Here is a 21,785-nt window from a genome sequence, read left to right as displayed (position 1 = left end):
CTCGGTGCCTACGCTCGTTGGTTGACTCAAGTAACAAATGCCCAGGGCTTTTTTGGGGAATTACGAAAATAACACTGAAGGTGGTTTAAACTACAGAAAAAACATTACAATTTTTTATTTTTTTTATTTTTATCACATTTTTTTTTATGAAAAGGCATAAATACAAGAAAATTAGTTAGGAATTTATTTTCTATTTATTTTTAATTAAATAATTATTCAAATGAAGAATTATTAAGTGGGGAAGGGATCTCCTACGCACCTGATCTTATGAACCGAGTTCAATTCGAAGGTCCGGTCCAGGTTTTACTTACAAGAAACAAAATGGTAAAATTGTAATTTACACGACAAATGAGGTTATCAGTCAAACTTGAATCCAGGAGAAGTTTAGTTGAAGAGAGCAGAAAAAACTGGGAAGGACCCCGCAAACGCAAAGCATTTCCCGGGTTTTTCACCTGTTCACAGCTCGACAAACCTCTTGTCCTTCGCCGGGAAACCGCTTTCCTCTGCACCTGACAGCCGGAAACCGAGAATACCGCCTAAAGGTGCTTCGGTTTCCGTTTCTGCGTGCATCTACCGCCTGGCGCCAATCCCATATCTTCGCCCCTAAGAAAAGACGACCACCACTCCTGGTTATACGCTGTGGTATCCCGACGAGCTTGGCTCTCGCCGCCCATGCCATGCCCTCGATGCAGCTCGGGAATTGGTTGCGCCTCGGATGAGGAATGGGTTGCGTTATCGGAAAACGAACTGGCAGGAAAGGCCACAAGTCGGCACCGGTAGCTGCCCCTGTCTTAGCACCGCGATCGGAATCCGTGTTGAGCCCTGTCGAAGTCGGCGGAGCCGGAGTTGAAAGGAGAGAGAAAGGGGCAGGTCGGAGGGATGAACCTTCGGCGCCGCATCCGCCGGTGGCGCGCCGGAAGCCGAAGCCTTCGTTGAGGGATCCCAGCGTGAGTGCAGTCGGCTGGCCCACGTGGCTCTTGGCTGTTGCAGGGGAAGCGATTGATGGATGGACTCCCCGTCGTGCAGATACATTCGAGAAGCTTGATAAGGTTGTTTGCACCCTTTTTCCGTGATCCAACAGGATTTCGAGACCTTCCTTTCTTTTGGTATTTAGATATCTCGTTACTTCATTCCATGAATTGGTTTTCATCCTTTTAACCTCGCTTTCTCTCACCTTGTCATGTGACTCGGAAAAAATGCAATATGTGATAGTAACGGTGCTTAAACTGCTCTGCCTCCTTTATGTACGTTTTAATATTTTGAGCTTTCTTCAGCTCATATGTACTGGCTCTGCATCCTGAATACGTCAAAAGTATTGACTTGTCCTTTTCCTTGATTCTGTTTTTTTCTTCAGATCGGGCAAGGAACTTACAGCAATGTATACAAAGCTAGGGACTTGATAACTGGAAAGATCGTTGCACTGAAAAAGGTTCGGTTCGACAATTTAGAACCAGAGAGTGTCAAATTTATGGCTAGGGAGATCCTTGTATTGAGACGGCTTGATCACCCAAATGTGATTAAACTAGAGGGTCTTGTCACATCGAGGATGTCATGTAGCCTTTACCTTGTTTTTGAATATATGGAGCATGACCTAGCAGGTCTTGCTGCTTGTCCTGGGATCAAATTCACAGAGCCACAGGTTTGCTTCTTTTCTTATTCTTCATCATAACTTGCAAGCTATATTTTTGCACGCACCTTATATTACTCTTCCCGTTTTTTATCAGCTTCATAAATATATTCTCGTGTAGTGGCTGTGGAATCTCAAGTTCAAGTGATTCACTTTTTTTAAAAAAAAAACTTTGAAATCTTATCTCCTTTAGCTGCATGTATATTTTTTTTAACATGAGATTGCACCATTGGACAACTGTAATCTGGCAAATACTGGTCTAGGGCATGTTCACCGTAGTGAGATCTTTGGATTTGTTTTTGAATCTGTTTGAATTTAGGATCTTTGAATTTATTGTTTGTAAAGCTAAGAGGTTCTTGCACTGAAAATCTGTTGCTATTTCAGCAAAAGTGATGGAAGTAGTTAGCATGTGACACATTTCATAGTTTATGTAAAATAAGTCAATGTTATAGTTGTCACTTGATTGTTTGTGTACATAATCTGATCTCCTTTATTTTAATCTTTATTGTAATTACTAATTACCAGTTTTACTGATATTAGTAGCAGAAGAATGTTAGTGGCCTCTGTTCCTTCAGGCTAAGTAGGTTGGTGTTACCATTTTTAAGGTGAAAATAGAAGGTCTTGAGTTCCTTATTGTTCAGGGAATGCCCTTTGACTCGTTGACTACGCCATTGTAACCTTCCAAAACAATTAAAAAAGAAAATCACCACTGCAGAATTATCTTGTTGCTTTTATATAATTTCTCAATAAAATTATGAAATGCTTTTCATTAAAGAATAATAATGAAGATTTTTTGAAAAAAAAGTTAATAATGAATACAACAGATAATAGATTACTCAAGCCTTCAAGATAGAGGAGGGAGAGACCAACTCAACCCTCAGGGATAAGGGTAAGGACATTTCCCACCACAACATGGGAGCAAGTAACGCCCGCTTTAGCTAATGAATCCAACATGCTGCTATGAGATGAATAGGGGCCACATTTGTGCATGATTTCATTATATACGTAGCCCAGCCGCCATGGAGGAGGAGCTTTCTTGGACATCCAGGAAATAACTATGGCTGAGTCACCTTCTATAACAATTGGCTTATGGAATCTTTGAGTATATAATTTGACCCTTGGAAGAGAACCCTTTTTTCTACCTCTGCAGAGTCATAATTTCCAATTGTGGTTGAAGCATTGAGTATATAATTTGACCCCTTGGAAGAGAGCCCTCATCTCTGCCTCTGCAAACTGAAATGTGCCAATTGTCGCTGTGAAAGCCAGCTGTTATATGAATATGGTTATGAATATTTGGGTTTGTAGAAGAAAAAAAAATAAAAAATGTAGACTGAGTTTTACTATTCTAGTGAAGATCAAGTGTTATACTATTCTTTTGAAGACCATACTTGCACTTTTCCTCCTATGGATTACTTTATCTCTTCAAATCACAAACAAATAACTTTTTGCATTGAAGCTATTTAGTTGTTCATGCTGTTGTGCCATCTGCATTGGAAGCCTGACAAGCCTTTCCAGCAAGAATAAGTCAATAATAAAATCAATAAGACAGCTTGAGGCAAGCATATCTCACTTTATCGCTCTTTTTATGATTTTCCGACTTGTGTGTAGTGGCCACGGATCCTGCATGTACTCCATTTGGAACTTTTTATGATTGTATGAAGAAAGAATGCTGAAGTTATCTCTAATGCTATTATCATCAACAAATTCAATATATGTTGTTTTGCCTTTACCTGAATTGCTTTTTTCCATGCAGAGTTTTGAGCTTCTTAATTTTTAAAAAATTTTTTTAGCTAAATCCCCTAACTGACAGGATTAAATTTTTATGAAAATACTGGCTGCTAAACTTGCACAATGGAGATGATTTTGTTTATTCATTTAAACATCCAATTGAGCGTCTCATTGTTCACAGTTTCTTTTGAGTTGATTTTGTTGTCTGCTTTATTGGTTTTGCTAGGTCAAATGCTATATGAAGCAGTTATTCTTGGGACTTGAACATTGCCATGATCGAGGTGTTCTCCATCGTGATATCAAAGGCTCAAATCTGCTTCTTGATAACGAAGGAATCCTCAAAATAGCTGACTTTGGATTGGCATCTTTTTATGATCCTAACCACAGGCAACCCATGACAAGTCGGGTTGTCACACTTTGGTATCGCCCTCCGGAGTTGTTGCTTGGGGCTACTTATTATAGTGTTGGAGTTGACCTCTGGAGTGCTGGCTGTATTTTGTCTGAGTTGCTTGCAGGGAAGCCAGTCATGCCTGGACGAACTGAGGTATGGTTTGTTTCTTATGCAAGAATTATTTGTGTAGTATCACTTGAGTTTCTTGGTGGCGGGTCTATCAATCTAGTTTTCAGCTGTTTTGTTTGGATGTATCTTACTTATGGCATCGCTTGGACACCTGGTCAATTTTCTAACTGGTCTCCACAATGATAGTTGGTAAAGAGTGGCTGGAGATGGCTCCTAGATAAAGTTGCAGTAGGTCAGTGAGATGTTATCTGGTTGTTCGTGTGGCTGTCTGCTGCAGGAGTGAACAGTCTGAGTGACCACATCTGTCCGCAGCTTATGGTTGAAATCTTAAAAAGTGCTAATTTTAATTTACTTAGCAGCTTTTTGTTTCTGGTTCATGCTTTTGTCTAGGTGGAACAACTACACAAGATTTTTAAGTTATGTGGCTCCCCATCTGAGGAATATTGGAAGAGGTCAAAGTTGCCTCATGCGACTATTTTCAAGCCACAGCAGCCATACAAGCGCTGTATAAAAGATACATTTAAAGATTTCCCACCATCTTCGCTGCCACTAATTGAAACTCTTCTTGCAATCGATCCAGCTGAAAGAGGCACTGCAACTGAGGCTTTAAAAACCGAAGTGAGTCGAAGGGCTACTTGCTTTAGGTTTCCTTTGATTTTAATTTTAATTTTAATTCCTAACATGTGTTTTCAACTGTTGTCTGATCTTGTTATTTACCTTTAAAATGCCATGAAATTTGAGAATGGTATACAAACCATCTATCTTTTGCTTTTCTCTCTCTTTTCTCTGTTAAAACAACTTTTGCATAGCAAAAAAGTATGCATTTCTTCATTTATGGTTTTTAGAGTCTCCAGCATGTTGAATCTATGAAAACGAACTGCAAAAATTGGTAGAGCCAGTTTTCTTGATAAATGATTACTTCCCTCTTTTTTCTTATAATGATCCAAGTGGTATTGACTTGTCTGCTGTTGCAGTTCTTCACTACAGAGCCATATGCCTGCGAGCCTTCAAGTTTACCGCCCTATCCTCCTAGTAAAGAAATAGATGCTAAGCTGAGGGATGAGGCAGCAAGAAGGTCTGCTACTTTTATACCCCGTTTGGTTACTATTTTGGTTCACCTATGCCAACTGTTAGATAGCATATTTCTTCTTCAGACAAAGAGGTGTTGGTGGGAAGGCAGATGGTGATGGAACAAGGAAAGTTCGGGTCCGGGATAGAGGAGTAAGGGCTGTGCCAGCTCCAGAAGCAAATGCTGAGCTACAAGTAAACTTAGATGTATGTTTGATAGTCTGTAATCCTCTTTTGATTCTGATAATTGAACCTAAGCAAATTCTATCATTGGTATACAACATCCCGTCTATTTAAAAATGTAAAATTTCAGACTTCCAAGAATATTTGAATTCCAATATTCTTGTTAAACTTTGTGATATGCTGTCTAATCTGATATCTTTCATGTTTTAATTTCAGCGCCGGAGATTAATAACAAATGGGAATGCAAAAAGCAAGAGCGAGAAGTTTCCTCCTCCTCATCAGGATGGCGCGGTTGGGTTCCAGTTGCAAGCATCACAAAATGGACCCATATCTTTTAGTGGGGCTGACAATTCATTTGTCTCATCTGTTTTCGATATATCAAAATCATCAGGTATTCCAGCGTCAGGCCCTCTTGGAAACCCTAAAGCTATTGGGGGCCCTTCTAGAAGGATGAAAAAGGCCAAGGAAGAGCCCCACATGGCTCCCTCTAGGGCATTTGTCCGCCCTTTCAGGCCATCTTCATTACTTTCTGTTGATCTACAAAGAGGTACAAACAGAGGCAGGAGAGTGAAGGGAAAGGAATCAGTTTCAGAGGTTTATTGTGGAGGATTGTAAAGATGGGAGTAGAAGAGCCTTTTCCTTTTTTCTTTTGTCATTTTCTTCTTTTGGTTTATTTAAGTTGTTCTGTAGCTCAAGCTATTGAAATATAATTTTTTTTGGTTCCATGAAAATAGAAGAAAGTCATTTTTTAGGTTTCATCTGTGTAAGTGAGTTGTAGAATATCCACTCATGTCGCAGGACCGAACATGGTATCAATGTATGTATAGCTTTTGCAGCTCTGTGAGTGTAAACATCTTCTGTCATGTGAGGGTGGATTGTCCTCGGTTGTTTTTTGTACATCAATTTGTTGCAATTTTACAAGTATCTCTGCTTTCAACTGCTTCATCACTTCATATTTATTGGAAGCTGGAATTAGGTAGTGAACGAATTCAGCAGAAAACAGAGAAAAGAGAAAACAAAATCTGACCGAGAAGTGCTCTGGATTTTTTGTAATTTCAATGTCAAGGCCAACTTGTAACAGTTCTCTTACCGCGGTTTTTGGGTTTCTTAGTGTTTTCTTTTTACTAATTTCCAAATGTGTGAACTTCGTCCAAATCACAGTTATCTACTCGTAACAATCTGTCCCTTAAACCGGCTGATTGGATTAACCTCTTAAAAAAAGGTTTGTTCAACCTAAGAATGAAATTTAAGCAGGAAAGCTTATCTTCTTATAAAAGACTACTTCTTTACTCAATGGGTTTCAGATTCTGTATTCTTATAAATCGTAGCAGAGGAAAAGCGCGATGTAAAGATGGTGGGAAAATATCCTGTTGAGCCCACTGTATTTGGGTAATCTGTAATCATGTTAAAAGTCGCATGATTACTTCAAATGTCTCAGGAAGCTTCGAATTGGTTAAAAAATGTCTGTCGAGCGCCTTTCGCAGAAAATATTTTCTCATGAGCGTATACCTTAACTCTTAAGGTTTGAATTAAATTTTTTAACAAAAAAGGATTACATTTTTGTGAACAGTCTTGCAGACTTGCAGTAAAATACAGGTTATTTCCATGAAAATGACATTTTCCGTGGTGGGTGTTGGCTAACCGCCCAAGAAGGGTCGCCGTTGAGTTTGTCCAGTCCAGCCCATCCGCCGAGTAAAATGACTGCGTTTTCTCTGTCAATGATATAAATATGAATTGTAAGTCTGAATCAATTCCATCCGTTCCCCCATTGGGTCATTGAATAGAAAACAAGTCTCCTAAGTTGTTATTAGCTCTTCTTTCAAGCCAACTCGCCTCGTTCTTTATCCAAGGCGTTGAAGACCTGTTTCTCATCTATCAGTGATCGCGCACCTATGACTTACCAGAAGGGTCTTCCCGAATCGTACCCTCCGCCAGGCAATCTTCCAACCTTTTTTTCACGATTCCTTCTTTTGCTTTTGCTGTTGACAGTTTTTAGTAGCATCGTATTCCGTGATTCTCAAAATCCTAGTTTTCTTCAATTCAATTCAAAAAAGAGCTCAATAGAAGCTTAATTTTCCTTTACTTACCACTTAAGGAAATAGAAAGACAATGAACTGGTTCTGATTGCGTTTTGGCAATTTGGGTTTGAATTGCTCTTTCAGGCTATTCATCGCCTTATGCTCCGCCTCCACCTCCACCTCCACCTCCACACGGATATCCAACTTCTCCACCATCAGGGGCTTACGAGGGGTATCCTCCTCCTCCACCGCCACCAAATCAAGGCTACCAGGGTTACTTTAGGGATGGGTACCCTCCACAGCCGTACCCTCCGCAGCCTTACCCTCCCCCACAACAGTACCCACCGCCTTATCATTACAGTCATCAACGAGATGATGAGGGTTGTTCCTCGTTCCTGAAAGGATGGTATTTTTCTCGCTTCTTAACGATGTCTATTTGGTTAGCGTTGACCGAGGACCATGTTTGCGTTTAAGATTTTCTGCGTATTACAGTGGCAGAGTGTGTAGTTTTTAAACATTGATCGTCATATTAAAAGTTTGGTTCGTCATGTGGAGTTTGAGCTGATGATGAGCTACTTGTCTTTTGCATCTGTTTCATTATCAACTAATTAGAAGTGGGCGTTCTCAGAACTTATTAGAAACTGCTAACTGTGTGAGACTCTTTTTGTATCTGGTCTTGCAACTTTCTACAAACTTTTTATGACAACTAAAAATTACCTTTTTGAGTTTAGTGTTGCAACTTTCAACAAGCTTTTTGTAGTTGTTGGTGTACTTTTCATATTTGGGATATCCATTTTATGTAGCCGTTAGTGTAAATTTCATTTGTTAGGTATCTATCTATTGTTGGTGTACATTTCATGTTTTGGGTATCTATCTTCATTCTTTCCTTCCCTTTCTTTATCAATCAATAGGTTGGAAGAACTTAGCAGGGTGGTATATCTTTGATATAGACAATAGGTAAAAAATGTTTGGTCCAAATTGTACTGTAGGGGATTCAATTATTTATGGCTTAGGAAGCCCACTTGGTCCAGGAGCCTTCTTCGGTGTTCATAATGTCAAAACTAATGACTGCATTAGATAATGTTAACTGTGGATTTTTTTCTGGATTTTCACCTGTCCATGTCTAATGAAATAGTCATTAAAATGCATGGACTGATCAAGATGATTGAGATGAATAGTCCCGGTTAAATCTTAAAGCTTTATTTTAGGTTGCATCATCAAGGTCCATCCCCTAGTTTTCCCAGGTCAGTTAGAATGAGTATGTGAATATGTTGAACTTGAGGTTGTGTCCATTCCATAATGACTATTAAGTCAAAAATTCTTTCCAAATAATAAACACAAGGTTTTTTCAAGTTGAAACCAATATTGGACTTCATGCACTATATGCTGAAGCAACCACTTTGAGTCATGCATACATGTGGATCTGGGATACACACCTTTGTTAGCCTCTAATACTCCCAACTCGAGTCCAACCTTATATAGACAACTGGACCAGTGATGGGAATAACTAACTGAGAGGCCAGAGCTTAGATCCACTCTAATACCATTTAGAAGTCAAGTTTAGTCCGTCACAAATTATTTGACAAAGTTAGGAGCCATCTTCCTAACAAATAAAGGATTTTTCCAAACCCGATCCATCTCAAGAGCATTCACCCCTGCACACTCAAGTAGCTAGTTTGAGCCATGCTCACATGAAAGCTCTTGACGTAGAGGGCTTCTCTATCCTCCAACAGAGTGTGCTAGCATTTGAAGAGTTGAACTGTTTGATAATTGATATGGAATGACATACCGGCACTGCTGCACAAGTTTCATTTTACCTGCAAAGGATTGAAGTTATCTTGAGATAATTAGCCAGTTGCAAGCATGTTAAAAACAAAAAGCCAGTTGCAAGTAATTCTTTTGTGCATGACATAGCGTTAGACCCAAGTATGGGTCATTTAAGTCAAGGTCATGTTATATGCTCTTTGGTTAATACGTTATGTTTGGTTGGCACTGGGACAAGTATATTGGAAGGGTCAGATGTGTGGCTTTAATTCAAGTTTGAAGGTGTGAACTGTAACATAAGAGTAGTATGAACAATAATGATAGAATGCCCAAGACCACAAGGTCAAGGCTTAGGAGGTTTGTTCTCCAAGAACTGCTTGATAAGAGTCTTAGTCAATCAGTATTAGAGCAGATGTTCTTGGCAACTATGGCTAAAGAAATGTGGTTCGCTGGAGGAAAACTAGCAGAGGTGTTTGGGAGAAGAGGAGGAGCTTGGAAGGGTTGGTACAAGTTGCATGTCATGTTTGCAGAATTTTTTTATTCAAGATGAAGACATGACAAAGTTGTAATGTGGCTGAGCTCATTGACATGCTTAGTGCAATGGTAGATAGCTTAGAAGAAAGATTAAACAAATTAGTAGGAGCCTTGGCTCAGGAACAGGTGGATTTCTGCAATTTTTCACAGGAAATACAAGATGTGGTGGCAAAACTTATGGAACGCACAATTTACTATGTGTGAAATTGGGACAACAGGTTTTAAATGAGGGATAAGACTGAAGCATGAAGAGACATCAGGAAAAGAAACAGTTTCCAGCTGACACCCTCATCTTGCATGCCTTAACTTCCTTTAGTTCTATCCTGAAGAAGATCCAACAATTTGGGCTTAACAAGATAGTACCTTATTTACCATATGAAGCTGTACCATGGTTTCAATGGTGCTAGAGGAGACCAAAACATGGCTTGAGATTGTGTGCCATGTGTGCTCGGTTTCATCTTATGAAATATGAACTCCATGATGCACTGTCCAAGCTTTACCAAATAGGATGGTCCAATCCTGTTGGGGTGAACTTTTGAGTTTAAGAACTTGTGGACTAGGTTCAGGGGTGATCAGAGAAGGCTCCCATGGGAGTTGTTGTGTGTGGTCTTAGGAATGAGCTTACAGTGGAAGTCTAGGTGTTTCCATCCAGCTAACTTGCAGCAAGCTATTGGTTTGGCAAGACTGTAAATGGCAAGATGTAGTTGCTAAGGAATAAGGCAAATTTTTGCAAAGCATTTCATCAAACATCTAGCAAGCACATTGAAATTCCTCGTGTAAGGAAAATAGAGTGGCCATCACAGCTGAGAGAATGGGTATTCTCTCAAAATGTTTAACACTTAAGCAGGTGGAAGTTTGGAGAATGATAGAAATTTGCTGCAAGTGTTGAGAGAGTTTTGCTCGTTACAACATGCTAGCAGGAGTTTGAACCTTGAACAGAAGGTTCTTTTGGAAGGGATGGAGTGTTAGGATCCATCTCTGGAGTTTGTCCATGTTTAGAGGTGTCAGATGTGCTTTGATTCAAGTTGTATAGTGAGACCATTGATGTAAGAATAGTATAGATAATGATGAAAGAGACCCAAGAGGCAGGTTGAAATTTTACCAAATTTGTCAGTTGAGATGTCTGTTCTCCATGAATTGAGCCACTAAGCCGAATACATTTTCCAAAGTCATCCATTTCCTATTAAAAAAATCTAGGAATGTATAAAAAAGGCATGCAGTGGAGTTTTCTAGAAACTGCTCTTTTAAAAGTAAAAAAAATGCATTATATATACTACGATATATCGGATTCAATATGCTAAATTTGTCTGTTGGTAATTCTGCCTTTGAGAGCTGAGCAATTGCATTTTATAATAACAGTTTGTGGCACTTCACTAGAGCTGAATCATAAAGTATAATTTCCCCTTTCACTTCATGGTGTTGAAAAGAGTAGTCTTGTTGTCTTATTCATCTAAACAAAAATACGTTTTTGATGTTTTAAATAATGAGAAAAATTTATTGTGTTTCTTTTGACGTGTTCACTCTAGGAGAAAGTTTGAGATTTAACAGGAGTAAAATGCAAGTTTAGTTACAGCAATTGCTATTTCTTTGGCAATAAATGTTTTGAAGTGTTATGAGATCTTCTTTACAATTATATGGATGAGTTTTTCTTAAATATTGCCAGGCTTAACCAAGGGATACATCTTTCTTACTAGTGATTGTGAAATATGCTGAAACCACTGCAGTTGTCAGTAATTAAACTTATAAATGGTTAGTCAGCAGGTAATTGTATTTCCAGTATTGACATTGTATTTGGACAAAAAAGTTTATCTCATTGTACTTCAGAATAAAACTATTGTGCTCCTACCTCTCAGTATTATAGTTCCATGTGTGCAAATTCTTCAGCCTTTTAGCTTGCATTAAAACTTTCTGCTGATAGTCAACCCGATTTAGTACCTCTAGATTCAATTTCCCTGATTGAAGAATGAGAAGTAGCAACAAGAGAACTAGACTCTTAAGATAGATCTTCTCATCTTGGAGGCATAGGCATTAAATATTATGAGCGTTATGTGCATGAATAGAAAGCCTGGACGGTCTTCGTTGTTATGCTTCCTGCCTAACTGTGAAAATTGGTCTCATTTGCACCACACTGCTGTTTGTGATTTTGATGTAGAGTTATCATATGTAGAAGCTCGTCAAATATAGGGAATCTAAGACATGATGGAACCTATAACATGTCAACATTGATTTGTGACATTAATGCTTTTGGTTTCTGGTCGATTATGTTCTTAGCAAGATATAGCTGATGCATGTAGTATGGGCATTATTGTCCTTTTTTATATTCTTTTTCACTTAATTAGTTATAAAAGAAAGATTAGTGATCGATCGACTCCTAATCAGCTGCTGCCCTTCAACAGCTTCTCCCTTCCTTCTTCTCTCTTTTAATCTCTTTTCTTCCTTCTATTTCTCTTCAATTGCTGGTTTTTACACTTATATATTACTGATTTCATGGTACCAGAATTTATATTATATGTTGCATATTTCCTAACCATGAACTGGCTTAAGCAGTAGTCTTGAAAAATGGTTAAGTTGATGCAGGAAATGCATTTTAGCTGTGGTTTTCAGTGAATGGTCCTGCAGCACAAGTCAACAACCAAATGCCCAAGTACCATCCCCATCTATGATTTTTATCCCAGGGCTCTCAGTTATTAAATTTCAATTATCTTATCTCCTAGTAGCCGAGGGTGTTAAATGTTTGATGGATTTGCTTACTTGAAAGTTCCAATTGTTACAGTCGATGGATCACCACCAATTTAATGATGTGGCTTAATGAAGAGAGTCTTTGGGTCGAAATTTCTCTATATTGTTGTTCTTAAAAAAAAAAAAAAAAAATTAAATAATGATCCAGAAAAGTTTCTTGCCTGATATGTTATATTCAACATTTTGCTTTGCCATTTGAACTCGGTATCCAGGAGAACATGATATATGATATCTACGTGGTATATTAGTTTCTACTGCAATCAATTGTCAGACAGGTTAAATGGAATGAAATGATCAATATCATAATTTTCTGTAGTATTATTTCTGATTTATTTTCTGTAGTCATGCTGAGTTTCCATTCATGATAGCTGAGTTTCATACGGCTTACCTCTTGAAATGGGTCTGTCATCCCCCTTAAAAGCTAATACTATCTGAGAGGGTTTGATGTTTCAAATGCCAATTCTTTGTTCTATATGTTAGTAAATTTGGTTCAGAGTTGGGATTTACTACGTTTTTCATGTATAAAAGAATTCTGCATATGTTTCTATCAGTTATGCTGGGTCCAAGTATGTCTTTCTAATTCTAATTCTAGCACTGCATTTGTGTTGCAGTTTGGCAGCACTCTGTTGCTGCTGCATGTTGGAGGAGTGCTGCTTCTAGTGTGGTGTGTTTCATGTTTCAAGGAACTGTAACATCCAGTCCAAATTGAGTGTTTATGTAAAATTTGAAGCTTTTGGACCGTAATGATATTGTTTCATAACATATTTATTTATTATTATATTACTCGTGCTATCTGTAATATTTCATTCCATTCCATGACTATTTATTTAGCTTGCCAACATTATATTGCAAAAGAAGAGACAAAAATTCTATTTGTTTCTTGCATTTAATCCAATTGACCAACTCGCACTCTCTATCACTAGATTTCGGGTTCTCTTATCCAATTTTTTTAGTAAAGATTACTTGTTTCGAGTATTCCATAGATGGCCACTACTAACACAGGAAACACTGCATTTTTTCAGTACTTCGTCGTTGACGACCAAAAATAGAAATAGAAATAGAAAATCCACCACTTTCTTGATAGCAGAATAAAGTCCATTAAATTCAAGGATTTATTGATGGAAGTCTTAACGGTAATGGCTGCTAGCATCATCAGAGGGTTGAGTGACTTCACAGAGTTCAAAACCTGAGAAGCTCCAAATTTCAACCATTGCACAGCAACTAAATGCTCTTTATCATTGAAACACCATTAACAAAGCAGAGAAACAGCTTCATCAATCACACCAGATGCCACCCCTTCTATTTTCCAAATGGGTAGAGTCAATTGTCTTTCTCCCAATGTTGCTTATTTCTCTGCAGGCAGTCTCTAATACAATCAAGCAAGATCATCCAGAGTCAAGGGCCATGGCTGACTTGCTGGCTTCAACACCATCCAACCCCCTCAAAGATAAAGCTTCAATAATCCTTAAGAGGGTTCTTCTGGGCAGATAACTAAAAGAGGAATAAACTACTTTATCTACAGTAACCGCATAAAGTTAGCAGGAGGCTCTTCTATTGTGTGCCTCTTACTGAAATCATTATTGCCCTTGACAAGAGACATACAGTGCCTCTCCAATCATCTCATGCTCTGAGTGAGTTCAATATTAGAATCTAGCACACGGATCTTCCTCAAAATCAGCTCTTTCCTCCCACATTAAAGTCTACAGATTGCTGGATGACGAGGAAGCAAAAATCTCTTGCCTATCAATGAAAGCCTACCACAATCCACTACCTGCCTACTTCTGCTAGAAGGATCAGTCATTTGAAACGAAAAATTAGTTCATCTGAGCCAACTGGGGAAAATGAAAAATAGCATCATGAACAGGAGAATGTTTCTGCATACAAAGTGAATCGTGTAATCCCAAATCTCCATGTAAAACAAAATCACCTCCTTTAAGGAACTTGCAACAGTTGTTTATCATTTCATTTCCACTGCTTTGGCCTATTTTAGCCAAAAATACCACCAAACTTGTTTCACAACATCTTTTGAAATCTCCAACACCACCTGCTATAAAAACAATTTCACAAAAGCCCCTAAGTGCAACTTCTTAATCATCACTTAGACAAATTTCCCTCTTGGTTTAAAGTTTAAAAAGTGTATAATTTTCTCTAAATAACAGACTGTAACTTAAAGCTAACGAAAAGCCCTCTCACCATGAAAGGTCTCTGAATTTTCACAAACTAAATTTAAACTTCTAGGAACTTGAGTGATTCTTCATTCTTGTTACAAGAGTAACTATAAAGCAAGTAATAAGGACTTTCTTTGCACTGGATTGAGTTAGTGATAAAAACACGAGACAGACCTTCTTCTCTTCCTCTCTACATAAGTCATACTGTACCCAGTGGCTGTAGGATGGTCAAATAAATTAACAAAGACAACCTGGGAATAAAGAAGACAGCAAATCAGAGAAGACACAAAACCGTATACATTATAGAGGATAAACTAACTAGAAACTAAGCCACACAGTGGTTGCTGTTCCATGAAACTGAAATTTACAGCTTCCCTAACCGAGAAGTGACAGCAACGACATCATAGGTGAGGTGAGTAAACCAGAACACAAACTCAATCAACTTCAGGGAAAAGTACTAGACTACAGACACCCAATCAAGAAATGAAAAGAACCGATCAAAGAGGAAGTATGGACATCTATTTCCCACTAAGTACAAGAGCAGAACAGGAAAACTCCAAATTTTCTCAGTTCAACATCTAAAATAATTGAAGCCGCTATAGAAAGTTGAAACAAATTATACATATACCTCGAGAATCAATATTTCTATTTGCTATCATACTACATTGTACTGAAAAGAGCATTTCTCTCCGAATCTCGTAAAATTTCTAATAATAAGTCACATTGGGGTATATTTTAATTCCCATACCTTCTTCTCGAACAGGGTTTACCCAACTAGTCAGAATCATCGGGATCACTACCCTTCTCATCCTCATCCTCCTCCTCCTCGTCATCATCATCCAAGTCATTCACAAGATAAGCTCCAGGGTAGGCAACCCGCCTTCGAGTCCGCGAAGGAAGAATGTTCGACAAATCAACTTCGGCAAGCGGATCATCCAAATTTTCCTTATCTTCTCTATCTTCCTCTAAATCTTCATCACTATCGCTGCTGCTATTACTATCAGTATCGACAACTAGCAATTTCCCTTTTCCTTTGTCCTCCACTACCACCGCTTTCCCCTTATCAATGGCAGCTTTCCCATTAGAAGCGGTTTTCCTTTCTTCGTCTTCTTCTTCTTCTTTTACCTCACCCAGTTTATCGCCCGATTTCCTCTGCTCGGCATTTGGGTTTTCTGGTTTGTGCTTCTTGGGGTCGGGAGTTAGGGATTCGGGATCAGTCTTCCGTTTCGGGTTGAATGGAGCGGCTTCAGGGTTTTGTTCCTTGATATCCGACATGGAAACTACAGAAAGGAGTAGAGGCGATAGGAGTTGGAAAGAGAGAGAAGGTAGGGATTTTCAGGAGTTTGGCGGAGGGGACTGAAGTGAAGACCGGAGAGACCGAGCTACATACTGCACCGAAGCTGTAACTTCCCCGCCCTTTCCCGTCAATACCACGGTTGCAGGAAAAACAACTGACAAAATAAATAAAAATCATATCCCTCATATTCAAAATAATTAATATAAAACCTTATAAATTATAATTATGATAAAAAAAATCTAATTTTTTTTTCAGTTTTGCCCGGGTTTTCCCACACCACAAGGAGTGTACAAAGTTTTTATAGTGGTTCACAATTGTATTTTAAATTGCTAATCCACTTCCAATAATATTTTATCTTTGAGTTAACAATTAACTAAGTTTGGGTTGCCCAAATAATGTATATCACAAATTGTCCCTAAAATCAATCACAATATTTCCCAACAACATAGAGATTTAGGTCACTTAATTGATAAGGTCTCACAATCTTTCCTCTTTAGTCACACCCAACTACACTCTATCAAATTGAGATAAAGAGGATCTTGCCTACCCAAGACTTGTCCCAATTTATAAGTCTCTCTCAATTAATTGATTTTGCAATCACATCACAAACAAATAAATACACTAATTTGAAGAAACCACTCAATAGAATCAACAACTTAAAGACTTAATTTTAAAATATAAGCTCAAGATAAATCACAAGTTGGTTTTTCAAATTGGAGAAAAAACATACAAAGCAACTAAATAGAATAAATGATTTCAAGTATTTTGAAATTCAATCACAAATTCTAATGATATCCCCAAATTCAATTATTATAAAAAATAATAATGTAGTGAATAACAGTGTTATCCCATCAAAATCTTGAGAGTTCAAATTGAAAAACATTACAATTATGATATAAAAAAATAATTGATACAAGCACTTGTTGATAAAACCTGGCACCATGGCCTTTTAGAGAATAGCAATTGTCCAATCAAGAAAATGTTTTTTTAGTACTATCTCTTCTAACAAAATGAAAGCATTTAAGCACCGATCCAGAGTTCAACAAAACTCTTGACTTGATTAATGACATTGGACTTTGCTAGATATTTTAATGTCCAGATATTTGAACTGAGCTTTAAAAAATCTGGAAGTCCTTCAGATTTGAGTACCAATAGCTCTATTACTAAGTTTGCAGGTGCAACATGCAATTCTTACTTCGGTGATTCTTGTACACCAAGCTCTACAGCATGCAAAACGAATGGTTGAATAACTATTACCCAGAAGTTCTCATTATTGACAAAGGTTTTCCAGATATGAGAGAAAGCAGGGCCATGGACTGCTCTGTGCTTCCTTTAGGTCACTCAACCTTATTTATTCACAGCAAAAACACAAAGTTCTCCTTCAAAACTGGAAACCAAAATGATCAATGGCTGCTCCAAATAAAGACAACTTCGAACATGTATAACCCAAGACAATTTCCATACTGATACATCATGTCAATGAGGAACCTATTCAAAATCCCATTCCTTCTCTATCATTTTATCTGATGACCATAACCACTGTTCAATATCAATTCTACCAGTGACTGTTAATGCAGCAAGATATTCAACTCAGAATGAAGAACCAAAGATGTAGTCAATGCACCGGACATGAAGAGTAGTCACAAGTTTAACTAGCTTGGTTTAAAGCAGACATTATTTCTTCTCATGAGCTCTATATTATCAGCAATAGTAGACCCAGCAGTCCCCACAAATCCTAGAGAACCACAACTGCAGATTGCATGCTCTATATACAAAAGAGCATCTGGTAAGAACACAGTAGAGCAATTTTGCCCACCATGCACATCATCACGAATTCTTGGAAGAAAACCAGATCTGAAACCATGTTCTGCAGCCATAAGTCTCCAAGCAGTCTCAACCACCAATTCATCATGTTCTTGCAATATATAAAGCTTATACAAATCAGAATTTGCCAGTTCACTCAAGTATGTTCCTGTCCAATTAGCTTTAGGAAGATCGGTCATGACAAAAATATGGAGAGGATTATGACCATTTTCCTTAACCAATTTATCTACTTTTTGCTTTAATGCCAGGAAAGTAGCCTTCCAGTGGCTCTTGAACTGTCCATCTAGTAATCTAAGTTGGCTGCAAAGAAAAGGTGCCTTAATCTTATTATTTGAAAAATCTTGTCCTGCACTCATTATTTCAGGTACAAATGGAAGAAAATTGATTTTCTTGAGCAGCAATTGTATCCGAGAATCTCTTGGTGCCTCATGTATGTCGATATATAGCTCAGAACCTTTGTAAGGAGCAGTAAAAAGGCTTCCAAATGATAGTACGGTTGCTAATTCAGCATCAGACCCAGGTCCAAAGGCCCTATAAATATCCCTTCGTCTCCTGACATGAGAAACTTTCTTCTTTTTCTTTAGCTCTTCATCAGGCTGGAAAGAATCCAGTTGTCCATCATTATCTTGTTGGTAAGTCCATACAGTGGTCCTGCAATCATCTTCTACAGCATACACGCACTGGTCAACATTACCTTCCATACCAGTCAATAAGGACCGACATTGACCAAAATTTCTCAAGGAAAATCCAGACCATCCTAACGTTGCACAACATAAATTTCCATAACAGGCACCATCCATGTTCAAGTCACACCATAAGGAAGCAAAAACTCTGAAATCAATTGTCTTGACCATTGAAGAAGACACCACAGAGGAGACATCAACAATATCTGCCATTGATACATATCTGTAAAAGAAAATTTGAAGCAAATCCATCATGGGTAATGAAGTTCCAAATACAGTGTACATGTGCCTACAATTGGAAGTATGGAAAGATATGAGGCAAGCATAGTTCCTGCAGCCTTTTTCCTGAAATTGGCATTGTTCCTATTACTGAAAACCAGGAAAAGATTGTATATGCAAGAACTTTTGAAAAGAGTCTGTATAAGAAGCAATCAAATGTTAAACATGAAACAGTAATCCACCATCACTAACTTTCAGTAGGCATTACTAGCTGGAATTGTTCAGTTCTGGAATTTCCAAGATGATTTGAGGTTTTCAGTTAGGAAGCTTCAAACAGGAGAGTCAAAACTCTAAAACAGAAAACTCAAACAAAATGATTTCTTTTTTAGTTTTGATTACATGTGCACGCTACGCCCCTTTCCCCTCGTGAGACTTAAAACAAGACTTCACCCTAGAAACAACCCCGCATGACCATTGTGCAAAGGCAAAATCCAGAAATAAAATATTTTTTTTCTAAAATATAAAAAAGAACAGAAGAAATAGTTGGAAAAAGAAAATACTTACCGATGAGTTTGAACAAGCTGATGAATATGATCCCAGACTGACACTCGAAGCTCAGTGGGGCTTGAAACCCTAAATTTAGGACAACTTCCCAAAGCAACAGCATGGTGATCTAAAATAGGAGGGATGATTAGTGTTCGGTTCAGTATGGCAGCAGCTAAGATGCCATTCTTGAGTTCTGAGAGCTGATTGCTGAAACCACTATGCGGAGCAAACCAAAGAAACTTTTCCGACTGAAAAAAGGGGTCCACAGTTCTATGTGGGATGCACTGAGGAGAGGAACTGATGGATTTCCTTGAAAGAGGGAAGAGAATTTTGAGAGATATGGTGTAGGAAAAGTAGAAAAACAAGATGGATAATAGGAAGATGAGAGAGATCGAGGAGAAAGAAGGAATTCTGGGAGTTTTCTGCTTCCATCTGCTCTTATTAATGTTGAGAGGGCTCATTTCTCGATCTCACCTGCGAACAGGAGGAAGAGGCAGAAGAAATATTTGATTTTTTATGATAATGGCGTTGCTGTTACTATTTGTCTGTCAAACAACCAGAACCATCCTAAGTGTACTGATATTGAAAGAACCGGACCAGCCATCAAACTGAGCCGGGAGTCATGAGACTAGACCCAATCCACTCAAAAACCACAGGGTTCAGGTTTTGGGTTTGGCGGGTGTCAGGCGAACTAGACCGGATCCGACTCAAAAACCACTGGGTTCAAGTTTTCGGATTTTACCCTGCGGGTCAGAAACAGGATGAAAAAAAAACACCCTAAGGTTTCATGTTAGGGACGGTTTCCTAAATCCGACCTACAAACGGGATAGAAAAGGGGTAGAGATGGGTACAATGAGTCGGGTTTATAGGCAAGGCGGAATGGATCATGCCTAAACTGATTTTACAAGAATAGCCTCCTTTTTTACCCCAACCGGGTTTAAGGCAGGATACTCTCAATAAGGTCACGCAAGGGAAAAGAAAAAGTTGATAACTAAGGGTGGCATCAAGCATAACTAAGCTCGAACATGTATATGTTCAAGTTTTGCTTGATTTGAATACTTCGAACTCAGTCTTAAGCTTAAAATTGAAAAATACAAATATTTTAACCAAGTTTGAACTCGAGCTCTAACCTACATTTAAAACTACAAAAAAAAAAAATATATATATATATATATTAACAAGTCAGTTAATGAGTTAATAAACCGAACTTAGAAAATTTAAAGTTTGGCTATTTATACTTAACGAGCCTTATTTCGAGTTTGAACTCGAGCCAAACTCAAATGATTTGTTAACTGAGTTGGCTTAGTGCCACCCGGACTAACAACAACAACTATGGATCACAGTCTAGTGAATACCTAGTTTCCAATGTTTGTATTGCAATCTATGATACAAATGTAACCACATATAGCACACGTTCTGCATGAATATAATTTACATGCTTGTTTCCTAATGTTTAAAAGGTTGAATTTGCTTTTGCCAATAAGGTTTTCCTCTTACTTCTTTTTGTAGGTTCCAACATTGGCAAAAGACTAACTCAGTGTAAGTAGAAAATGTCTGTCAATTACTGGCCTAAGAAATAAGAGTATGTATCTACTTGCTTTTGCTAATTTCACTTGTACATATACAAATAACAATATTTAAATCATTGAGTTAATATTAAGACATGTAGAATTACATATATGAGATAAATAGATAAATAAATAAACATAAAAACACATGATGGCAATTTATGCAATATACTTGGACAATGTATCGCCCTCTTTTTTTTTTTTTTTTTTTACATATGAAATTTCATGTATTATTACTCAATTTGCAAAGAAGCCCATCCAATCGATGGATAAATTATTTATGTTTTAAATTTATAATATAAAATTAAAGTTATCAAATTATTTATATTATCATTTAAATTAATTTATTATTAAATATATTTTATTTTTTGTTATATGTTACATAAAATAATAAAAATCTTGAATTTATGTTGATATGTAAATATCTAAAATAAAATAATTATTATACAACAATTAGATATAAACATTAACTGGATACTAAGAATATATAATAAAATAAAATAATACTACAAATTTGATCAGTTTTATAAATTAGTTATGATATAAATGTTTTAAAATAATAATAATAATCATAGTGTCCCTTTGGTTCACAATTAAACGAGGACTAACGGGGTTTAGTGCACTTTTAAAGTGAAAGTGAAAATGAGAATAAATTACTTTTTCGTGTTAGTGTGCTCAATGAAAAATATAGTGTAAAATATTTTCTTGTATTAGTGTGTACAATTGGAAAAATAGTAGAAAGTGGATAATGAGTTTATTCATAAAATATTTTGATAGATTTAAATTTATTAAGATAGTTGTAAGTAACAAAATAAGCTAAATAATTTTAAATTTTAAATTAAATATTAATTTAAATAGATATAAAAATAATATACCTAAAAAAACATGGTTACTTTTATAACGTTTATAAATTCTCACTTTTACAATATCTTAATTGTCACTTTTAAGTTAGTAATATAATATATTATTTTTAAGTCATTAATATAATAAATAATTAATATAGGGTATTTTTAATAAAATAAGATAAATTTTAGTTGTCTAACTTAATATAATAAATAAGATATTTTATTAAAAAAATAAAATAGATTTTAGTGTAGTATAAATTAATAAAATAAATTATTCATGATAGTGTTTCGTTTTGAGAGAGGGGATGGAGAGAGGAGAGGGAAGTAGCATGACTAAGAGAGCAAGAGGTCGAGCGAGAGGGGAGGGGAACACTCAGAGATCATGGGCAAGGGTGAGGGCAAACAATGACAAGAGTTCGAGTGAGAGGGGGGATGCAAATAGCGTCAAGAGAGA

At 37.2% G+C, this 21,785-nt stretch overlaps 4 protein-coding genes across 6 annotated transcripts; 2 read left to right on the top strand and 2 right to left on the bottom strand.

Moving 5' to 3' along the window:
* Positions 1-417: 417 nt before the first annotated feature.
* On the top strand, positions 418-6,079 carry LOC137953218 (probable serine/threonine-protein kinase At1g54610). Its single transcript, XM_068800505.1, has 7 exons — positions 418-1,049; positions 1,355-1,639; positions 3,582-3,899; positions 4,266-4,493; positions 4,850-4,950; positions 5,030-5,150; positions 5,343-6,079. The coding sequence occupies exons 1-7, from the start codon at positions 723-725 to the stop codon at positions 5,739-5,741; spliced, it is 1,779 nt and encodes a 592-aa protein (XP_068656606.1). The 5' UTR covers positions 418-722; the 3' UTR covers positions 5,742-6,079.
* Positions 6,080-6,843: 764 nt separating this feature from the next.
* LOC137953228 (cysteine-rich and transmembrane domain-containing protein WIH2-like) lies at positions 6,844-12,992 on the top strand. Its single transcript, XM_068800517.1, has 3 exons — positions 6,844-7,061; positions 7,289-7,550; positions 12,793-12,992. Exons 1-3 carry the CDS (start codon positions 7,019-7,021, stop codon positions 12,839-12,841), a joined length of 354 nt encoding a protein of 117 aa, XP_068656618.1. The 5' UTR covers positions 6,844-7,018; the 3' UTR covers positions 12,842-12,992.
* Positions 12,993-13,253: 261 nt separating this feature from the next.
* On the bottom strand, positions 13,254-15,765 carry LOC137963723 (histone H2A.Z-specific chaperone CHZ1-like). 3 transcript variants are annotated; one of them, XM_068810904.1, is made up of 2 exons: positions 15,098-15,765; positions 13,254-14,228 (listed from the first exon to the last, which is right to left on the bottom strand). In XM_068810904.1, the coding sequence occupies exon 1, from the start codon at positions 15,622-15,624 to the stop codon at positions 15,124-15,126; it is 501 nt and encodes a 166-aa protein (XP_068667005.1). In that variant the 5' UTR covers positions 15,625-15,765; the 3' UTR covers positions 13,254-14,228; positions 15,098-15,123. The 3 variants fall into 3 exon arrangements, with proteins under 3 accessions (XP_068667005.1, XP_068667014.1, XP_068666998.1); XM_068810913.1 differs by having other exon boundaries at positions 13,254-14,225; XM_068810897.1 differs by lacking the exon at positions 13,254-14,228 and adding an exon at positions 14,239-14,600.
* A 673-nt stretch (positions 15,766-16,438) lies between these two features.
* LOC137963713 (O-fucosyltransferase 30-like) lies at positions 16,439-19,397 on the bottom strand. The gene is made up of 2 exons (XM_068810885.1): positions 18,937-19,397; positions 16,439-18,376 (listed from the first exon to the last, which is right to left on the bottom strand). Exons 1-2 carry the CDS (start codon positions 19,377-19,379, stop codon positions 17,299-17,301), a joined length of 1,521 nt encoding a protein of 506 aa, XP_068666986.1. The 5' UTR covers positions 19,380-19,397; the 3' UTR covers positions 16,439-17,298.
* Between the last annotated feature and the right edge of the window lie 2,388 nt (positions 19,398-21,785).

This window comes from Aristolochia californica, unplaced genomic scaffold (genome assembly GCF_029961685.1).
Source record: "Aristolochia californica isolate CCGP_79_NKW_82.1479 unplaced genomic scaffold, dmAriCali1.0.hap1 SCAF_1, whole genome shotgun sequence".
In the NCBI taxonomy this organism is placed as follows: domain Eukaryota; kingdom Viridiplantae; phylum Streptophyta; class Magnoliopsida; order Piperales; family Aristolochiaceae; genus Aristolochia; species Aristolochia californica.
Note: the sequence above shows the minus strand (reverse complement) of the source record. Positions and strands in the feature narration are given on the sequence as shown.